Raw genomic sequence first — 10,579 nt, 5'->3', positions numbered from 1 at the left:
ATAATTTTTTTGCAAAAAAAAAATGTTTTAACAATCAATTTTTTATTTGTATTTTGTATTTTTTATTTGCAAAAAATATGTTTTAAGAATCAATTTTAGATTTAAAACACGGAACAGCTATTATTGATTTTTTTTAGTGACATTTTTGACTTTTGTAATTTTTTTAAATTATTTTATTTAATAAGTATTATTATTTCTTTCCATAGGTTCAATAACTTTTTGTGATTTTTATGAATACAATTTTAAAAAATCATTTTTTTTTTAAAATACTAAACTATTATTGATATTGATATTATTAGTGACATTGTTGCTTTTATTATTATTATTATTATTATTATTAATTAATAGGTATGATTTAATATTGCATATGTATTTAATTGTTTTTAATGCAATTTTAAAATATATTCCAAAAAAATATTAAACTATTATAGATATTAATATTATTAGTGACGCTGTTGCTTGTATTATTATTATTTCGTATTTTATTTAATAAATATTATTAAATATCGTAAATGTTCTTTCATTAGGTTAAATAACATTTTGTGATTTTTATAAATACAATTTTAAAAATGTTTTTTTTAAATACTGAACAATTATTGATATTGATATTATTAGCGACATTGTTGCTTTTATTATTATTATTATTTAATATATATGATTTAATATTGCATATGTATTTAATTTTTTTTAAATACAATTTTAAAATATATTCAAAAAAAATATTAAACTATTATAGATATTAATATTATTAGTGACGCTGTTGCTTGTATTATTATTATTTAGTATTTTATTTAATAAATATTATTAAATATCGTAAATGTTCTTTCATTAGGTTAAATAACATTTTGTGATTTTTATAAATACAATTTTAAAAATGTTTTTTTAAAATACTGAACAATTATTGATATTGATATTATTAGCGACATTGTTGCTTTTATTATTATTATTATTTAATATGTATGATTTAATATTGCATATGTATTTAATTTTTTTTAAATACAATTTTAAAATGTATTCCAAAAAAATATTAAACTATTATAGATATTAATATTATTAGTGACGCTGTTGCTTGTATTATTACTATTTAGTATTTTATTTAATAAATATTATTAAATATCGTAAATGTTCTTTCATTAGGTTAAATAACATTTTGTGATTTTTATAATTACAATTTTAAAAATGTTTTTTTAAATACTGAACAATTATTGATATTGATATTATTAGCGACATTGTTGCTTTTATTATTATTATTTTGTATTTTATTTAATAAGTATGATTTAATATTGCATTTTTTTTTCAATAGATTGAATAACATTCTACAATTTTTGTTAATACAATTTTAAAATATATTTTAAAACATACTAACCTATTATTTATATTGACATTATTATTTACACTGTTGCTTTTATTATTATTTAGTATTTTATTTAATGAGTATTATAAAATATTGCATTTTTTTTTTCATTAAATTGAATAACATTCTGTGATTTTTAATACATTTTTAAAAATGTATTTAAAAAAAATACTAAACAACTATTATTGATATTAGTGTATTAGTATTCTATTTAATAAGTATTACAAAATATTCTTCTTCTTATATTAGATTGATTAACAATTTGTGATCTTTTTTTAAAGATTTACAACCATAGAAGCAATAAAAACGTTAGTAATAAAACGAGTCCTTCAGGGATTCCTTCTAGATCCCTCGTGGTAACTCCTGTTCTTTGGTTCCAGCGGGAGGTACGAGGGAGCGTCCCTGGTCAGCCATCTTGTCCCCGGAAGACCACTCCTCCATGACCATGCCGCCGTCGTGCCGCAGACACACGGGCCTCATGCCTTTCCACGGCAACAACCTGTCCAAGAGTCTGTCCATTAGCAACATTGCCGGGTTAGTTTGAGAATTCCACACTGTCTGCCGCTAATAAGTCCATGCTTACCACAGTGTGTGTGAACGTGTGTGTGTACGTGTGTGTGTGTGTGTGTGTGTGTGTGTGTGTGTGTGTGTGTGTGTGTGTGTGTGTGTGTGTGTGTGTGTGTGTGTGTGTGTGTGTGTGTGTGTGTGTGTGTGTGTGTGTGTGTGTGTGTGTGTGTGTGTGTGTGTGTGTGTGTGTGTGTGTGTGCAGTCCAGTGTTTGACGAGATGCCCATCAAAGGCCTGCGCTATCTGTCCCAGTCCACGGACTCCCTCAACAGGACCAACCAGGTCACAGAGTCCATGGAATCCCTCACTGATGAAGGTCACTACACACTCCAAACATCTATACTCACCCCCCCATTGTGAATGTTGCTCACCTTGTTCAAACAGCCACTATATACTTACTTACATACTTACATACTTACTTACATACTTACAGTGCATCTGGAAAGTATTCACTTTTGATTTTATTATGGGGTATTGTGTGGAGAATTTTGAGGACAAAAATGAATGTTTCCCCTTTTGGAATAAGTCTGTAACATATCAACATAGCTAGAACTAGGAATACTTTCCAGATGCACTATACTTTACTGTACTTAATTACTTACTTACTAAGTTACCTACTCACATACTTACCTATCTACTTACTTACTTAGTTTCTTACTTACAGTCTTACCTACCTATTTCCTTACTTACTTACTTACCTACTTACATAGTTTCTTATTTACTTACTTTCCTAATTACTTACCTACCTATTTCCTTAATTTACTTACTTACCTACCTACTTCCTTAATTTACTTACTTATCTACTTTGGTATTTACTTATTTAAGTACTTACTTACCTTTTTATATACTTATCTAAACACTTACATACTTGCATACTTTTTTACTTACCTATACAATTACTTAGTTACCTACTTTCTTGTTTACTAAATTACTTACTTATTGTCTAACTGACCTACTTACCTACTTACTTACTTACCTACCTATTTACTAAGCTACCTACTAACATACTTACTTACTTACCTACTTACTTGCTTACTTACTTACCTACTTACCTGCCTACTTACCAAGTTCCCTACTCACATACTTACCTATCTACTTACTTACTTAGTTTCTTACTTACAGTCTTACCTACCTGCTATCTTACCTACCTACCTACTTACTTACCTATGTACTTAGTTTCTTACCTGATTACTTTCTTACTTATTTACTTACCTACCTACTTCCTTACTTACTTACCTACTTACTTACTTACATAGTTTCTTATTTACTTACCTACCTATTTCCTTAATTTACTTACTTACCTACTTTGGTATTTACTTAATTAAGTACTTACTTACATACGTACATACTTACCTAAACACTTACATACTTGCATACTTTTTTACTTACTTACTTATACAGTTACTTAGTTACCTACTTTCTTATTTACTGAATACCTTCTTTTTGTCTAACTGACCTACTTACCTACCTATTTACTAAGTTACCTACTAACATACTTACTTACCTACCTACTTACTTACCTACTTACCAAGTTCCCTACTCACATACTTACCTATCTACTTACTTAGTTTCTTACTTACAGTCTTACCTACTTGCTATCTTACCTACCTACCTACTTACTTGCCTATGTACTTAGTTTCTTACTTGATTACTTTCTTACTTCTTTACTTACCTACCTACTTCCTTCCTTACTTACTTACATAGTTTCTTATTTACTTACCTACCTACTTCCTTCATTTACTTACTTACCTACTTTGGTATTTACTTATTTAAGTATACTTACTTACCTATGTACATACTTACCTAAACATTTACATACTCGCATACTTTTTTACTTACTTATATAGTTATTTAGTTACCTACTTTCTTATTTACTGAATTACTTACTTATTGTCTTACTGACCTACTTACCTACCTACTTACTTACCTACCTACTAAATACTTACTAATTTACTTAATCACTTACTTACCTACTTCCTTACTTACCTCCTCACCTATCTACTTACGTACTTACATACTTACTTGCTTAATTATACACCAGCATACTTAATTACGTACTTACTTACACTTAATTATTTACATACTTACTTCAATGCATATTTTCCTACTTACTTACCTAATTACATAGCAACTTACTTACCTACTTCTATATTTACTTACTTGCCTAATTACTTACAGTATATACTTACTTACTTATATAGTTACTTAGTTACCCACTTTCTTATTTACTGAATTACTTACTTGTTGACTTACTGACCTACTTACTTACCTACCTACTAAATACTTACTAATCTACTTAATCACTTACTTACCTACTTCCTTACTTACTAACTTACCTCCTCACCTATCTACTTACGTACTTACATACTTACTTGCTTAATTATGCACCAGCATACTTAATTACGTACTTACTTCAATGCATATTTACCTACTTACTTACCTAATTACATACCAACTTACTTACTTACCTACTTCTATATTTACTTACTTGCCTACTTACTTACTCACAGTATATATTTTCTTACATACTTACTTACTTATGTAGTTACTTAGTTACCTACTTTCTTATTTACTGAATTACTTACTTATTGACTTACTGACCTACTTACTTACTTACCAAATAAATACTTACTAATCTACTTAATCACTTACTTACGTACTAACTTACCTCCTCACCTATCTACTTACGTACTTACATACTTACTTGCTTAATTATGCACCAGCATACTTAATTACGTACTTACTTCAATGCATATTTACCTACTTACTTACCTAATTACATACCAACTTACTTACTTACCTACTTCTATATTTACTTACTTGCCTACTTACTTACTCACAGTATATATTTTCTTACATACTTACTTACTTATGTAGTTACTTAGTTACCTACTTTCTTATTTACTGAATGACTTACTTATTGACTTACTGACCTACTTACTTACTTACCAAATAAATACTTACTAATTTACTTAATCACTTACTTACGTACTAACTTACCTCCTCACCTATCTATTTACGTACTTACTTGCTTAATTAAGCACCAGCATACTTAATTACGTGCTTACTTACACTTAATTATTTACATACTTACTTCAATGCATATTTACCGACTCACTTACCTAATTACATACCAACTTACTTACTTCTATATTTACTTACTTACAGTATATACTTTCTTACATACATACTTACTTACTTATCTATATAGTTACTCACTTACCTGCTTACATACTTACTTATTTACCTACTTACTTAGTTTTTTACTTAATTACTTACTTACCTACGTACTTATTAACCTACTTACATACTTAAGTGTTTTTTTATTCATGGATGTGAAAAGATACCAACTTGTGCTATAAATGTTGCTGTCAGGGACGGAGATGATGGACGGACAGTTGATGGGAGAGTTTGAGGGGGAAGCCAAGGAGCTGGAGGCCGACTCGTGGAGTTTAGGTGTGGATCAACAGTACCTGCAGCAGCTGGATCGGGACCTGGTGAAGAGGCAGGACGTCATCTACGGTACCACATCGGTTACCTACTTTGACACCCCTCTACATTACGATGTACATTTATGGCGCCCTCTATGGGTTGTAGGCACATGGCTTTGGATGCAACACTAGCAAACCTTTTTGAATCACTTCACAACTGACTTATGCCTTCCTAATCACTAAGTCCTGGAGGTGTTTTTAAACCAGTCTGGCTAAGATGTGATCACAAGTCCCTGGTGACCTGCCTAATCACCCTCAACAAGTGGAAGGAAAGTTAATTCATACAATGATTAATAGCAGCAATTAAAATTAGAGGTGCTAAAAAAAAAAAATGCAATTTTTATTTACTTTTATTATTTATATATATTTTTTTTTAATTTTGCAAAAAAATAGGAATCAATTTTAGATGAAACACTAAGCAACTATTATTGACATTGATATTTTAGTGACACTGTTGACTTAATTTTTTTTTTAGTATTTTATTTAATAAGTATTATTAAATATTCTGTATATTCTTTCATTAGGTTAAATCAAATGTTGTGATTTTTATAAATACAATTTTAAAAAGGTTTTTTTGAAATACTAAACTATTATTGATGTTTATATTATTAGTGACACTGTTTTTTTATTATTATTATTATTATTATTATTATTATTATCGTATGTGGGCTCTGTACCGAGGATGTCGTTGTGGCTTGTACAGCCCCTTGAGACACTTGTGATTTAGGGCTATATAAATAAACATTGATTGATTGATTGATTGATTATCATTTAGTACTTTATTTAATAAGTATTTGATATTGCATGTTTTCTTTCAAAGATTGAATAACATTCTGTAATTTTTGATACTACAATTATGAAAATATATTTAAAATTACTATTACAGGTATTTATATTGATATTATTATTTACACTGTTGCTTTTATTATTTAGTATTTTATTTACTAAGTATCATTAAATATTGCATATTTTCTTTCATTAATTTGAATAACATTCTGTGATTTTTATAAATACAATTTTAAAAATATGTTTAAAAAAATGTTAAACTATTATTGATATTATTAGTGACAGTGTTGTTTTTATTATTATTATTATTATCATTTAGTGTTTTATTTAAAAAGTATTTAATATTGCACATTTTCTTTCAATAGATTGAATAACATTCTGTAATTTTTGTTAATACAATTTTGAAAATATATTTGAAAGAAAATACTAAACTATTATTTATATTGATATTATTATTTAGTATTTTATTTACTAAGTATAATTAAATATTGCATATTTTCTTTCATTAAATTGAATAACATTCTGGGATTTTAGTTTATACAATTTTGAAAATATATTTAAAAGAAAATACTAAACTATTATTTTTATTGATATTATTTACACTGTTGCTTTTGTTATTATTTAGTATTTTATTTACTAAGTATCATTAAATATTGCATATATTCTTTCATTAAATTGAATAACATTCTGTGAATTTTGTTAATACATTTTTAAAAATATATTTAAAAGAAAATACAAAACTATTATTTATATTGATATTATTATTTACATTGTTGCTTTTATTATTATTTAGTATTTTATTGACTAAGTATCATTAAATATTGCATATTTTCTTTCATTAAATTGAGTAACATTCTGTGATTTTTATAAATACAATTTTAAAAATATGTTTAAAAAAATAGTAAACTATTATTGATATTGATATTATTAGTGACACTGTTGTTTTATTATTATTATCATTTAGTATTTTATCTATTGAGTATTTAATATTGCATATTTTCTTTCAATAGATTGATTAACATTCTGTGATTTTTGTTACTACAATTTTGAAAATATATTTAAAAGAAAATACCAAACTATTATTTATATTGATAATATTATTTACACTGTTGCTTTTATTATTATTTAGTATTTTATTTACTAAGTATCATTATATATTGCATATTTTCTTTCATTAAATTGAAAAACATTCCGTGATTTTTGTTACTACAATTTTGAAAATATATTTAAAAACAATACTTAACTATTATTTAAATTGGTATTACTATTGCTTTTATTATTATTTTATTTTATAAGTATTATTAAATATTGCATATTTTCTTTCATTAAATTGAATAACATTCTGTGATTATTGGTAATACATTGGATATACATCCATGTTGTATACTTTGCACACTTAAGCTACGCACTTAACTTGTGCACTGTATAGCGCACGTATGCTGTGTACTTTGGGCACATAACATGTATAATGACGTCGTTTAGTCGAAGGATTTTAGAAACTTGAGGACGTATGCTAGCATAATGCCATTTAGTGGTACTAATCTTTAAGTACTAGATGAGGGTATGTATGAGAAACAGGAAGCGAGTGTAGCTTCCTGGGTGATGCAACTTGACTGGAAATGATGTCATGTCTCGTTGTGTTCTTACTCTTGCATGGCTTCAGTCATACGTGATGAGTTGATGAGTCAGTCCCAAAGGGACGCGTTTCACCGGAAAACACCCCTCAAAAATGAACTCCTGGCTTTCCGCAGAGCTGATGCAGACGGAGATGCACCACATCCGCACGCTGCGCATCATGTCGGAGGTGTACAGCAAGGGCCTGCAAAAGGAGGCGCAGCTGGAGCAGCAGACGGTGGAGAGGCTGTTCCCGGCGCTGGACGAGCTGCTGGAGCTCCACACGCAGCACCTCCTGCGCCTCCTGGAGAGGAAGAAGGAGAGCCTGCTGGACTGCGGGCGGTCCTCGGAGCGGGGCTTCGTGGTGCACAGGATAGGAGACATCCTCCTCAGCCAGGTGAGGGGAGGCTCGCGCAGGAATTAGGCATTTCCCAACAACATACAAAACCCAGAACCAGAGAAGTTGGCACGTTGTGTAAATGGTAAATAAAAATAGAATACAATGATTTAGAAATCCTTTTCAACTTATATTCAATTGAATAGACTGCAAAGACAAGATATTTAATGTTCCAACTTAGAAACTTTATTTATTTTTGCAAATAATAGGGGTGTAACGGTACGTGCATTTGTATTGAACCGTTTCGGTTCGGTTCGGTTCGGTTCGGAGGTGTACCGAACGAGTACACATGCTAGCAGCGACCGGGCTAGGACAACATGTAAAAGCCAGAGCTGGAAGAGCCTCCTGCCTCGTTAAGATCTCCCGTTTGGGAACACTTTGGCTTGCGCGATACAATAATGGAGGACGGAGGTTTGCCGACATTGTTCAGCAGCTGCTTCTGACAACACGTCAAACATGTGTTGCACCTTTCCTGCTTCCGGCTCCCAGACCGTAGTCGAGGAGCGCAGGGGAGACACTCCTCCAGGGCCGATGTATTCTCTGGGGCAACACCTTAAATTGTATTGCTTCTAGTATCTTTTAATGAACAAAATGTATCAAAGTGCCCCCCCCCCCCTTCAATTTGTATTTTATGCGGCCCTCAATGGAAACAGTTTGGACACCCCTGATGTAAAGACGACAAGATGAAGATTCATAGTTACTTGTTAAATGTATGTTGTAGATATATATATATATATGTACATACTTATATATGTATTTATATAACATAACATTTTTATATACTATTATTATTATTATTATTATTATTATTATTATTATTAAACATACAGTAAGTAATAAGAGGGGTGGGAGTACATAAGTTTTTACTTCTTCTCACTCCTTTTCGGATATGTTCACATTAATGTTTATTTTCATTTCTTGTAGATATATATATATATATATATATATATATATATATATATATATATATATATATATATATATATATATATATGCATACTTATATATGTGTATGTATTTATATAACATAACATTTTTCTATACTATTATTATTATTATTATTAAACATACAGTAAGTAATAAGAGGGGTGGGAGTACATACGTTTTTACTTCTTCTCACTCCTTTTCGGATATGTTTAAATTAATGTTTATTTTCATTTCTTGTAGATAGATATATATATATATATATATATATATATATATATATATATATATATATATATATATATATATATATATATATATATATATATATATATATATATACATATATATATATATATATATACATATATATATATATATATATATATATATATATATATATATATATATATATATATATATGTATGTATATATATATATATATATATATATATATATATATATATACATATATATATATATGTATTTATATAACATAACATTTTTATATACTATTATTATTATTATTATTATTATTATTAAACATACAGTAAGTAATAAGAGGGGTGGGAGTACATAAGTTTTTACTTCTTCTCACTCCTTTTCGGATATGTTTACATTAATGTTTATTTTCATTTCTTGTATATATATATATATATATATATATATATATATATATATATATATATATATATATATATATATATATATATATATATATATATATATATATATATATATATATATATATGTATATGTATTTATATAACATAACATTTTTATATACTATTATTATTATTATTATTATTATTAAACATACAATAAGTAATAAGAGGGGTGGGAGTACATAAGTTTTTACTTCTTCTCACTCCTTTTCGGATATGTTTACATTAATGTTTATTTTCATTTCTTGTAGATATATATATATATATGTACATACTTATATATGTATATGTATTTACATAACATAACATTTTTATATACTGTTATTATTATTATTAAACATACAGTAAGTAATAAGAGGGGTGGGAGTACATAAGTTTTTACTTCTTCTCACTCCTTTTCGGATATGTTTACATTAATGTTTATTTTCATTTCTTGTTTCTTTTTGCTTTTTATTATTACTATTATTATTATTATTTTGGTCTGCCGATATTATCGGCTGATAAATGCGTTAAAATGTAATATCGGAAATTATCGGTATCGGTTTTTTATTATCAGTATCGTTTTTTTTTGTTGTTGTTGTTTTTTGTTTTTTTTAATTAAATCCACATAAAAAACACAAGATACACTTACAATTAGTGCACCAACCCAAAAAACCTCCCTCCCCCATTTACACTCATTCACACAAAAGGGTTGTTTCTTTCTGTTATTAATATTCTGCTTCCTACATTATACATCAATATATATCAATACAGTCTGCAAGGGATACAGTCCGTAAGCACAC

At 27.9% G+C, this 10,579-nt stretch overlaps 1 protein-coding gene across 4 annotated transcripts in view; it reads left to right on the top strand.

Annotated features, from left to right (window-relative positions):
* The window catches only part of LOC133665454 (A-kinase anchor protein 13-like), a 364,315-nt gene that overhangs the window by 307,119 nt on the left and 46,617 nt on the right, over nt 1-10,579 (top strand). For all 4 annotated transcript variants that reach the window (XM_062070780.1, XM_062070772.1, XM_062070757.1 and 1 more), the window contains exons 20-23: nt 1,735-1,888; nt 2,124-2,236; nt 5,296-5,442; nt 7,949-8,208. In XM_062070780.1, coding sequence (XP_061926764.1) covers nt 1,735-1,888; nt 2,124-2,236; nt 5,296-5,442; nt 7,949-8,208 — 674 coding nt within the window. The remainder of the gene's footprint in view (nt 1-1,734; nt 1,889-2,123; nt 2,237-5,295; nt 5,443-7,948; nt 8,209-10,579) is intronic.

The sequence above is a fragment of the Entelurus aequoreus genome, linkage group LG02, assembly GCF_033978785.1.
Source record: "Entelurus aequoreus isolate RoL-2023_Sb linkage group LG02, RoL_Eaeq_v1.1, whole genome shotgun sequence".
NCBI lineage: Eukaryota > Metazoa > Chordata > Actinopteri > Syngnathiformes > Syngnathidae > Entelurus > Entelurus aequoreus.
The sequence above is the reverse complement of the archived record's forward strand: the minus strand, read 5'-3'. Positions and strand labels throughout refer to the sequence as shown.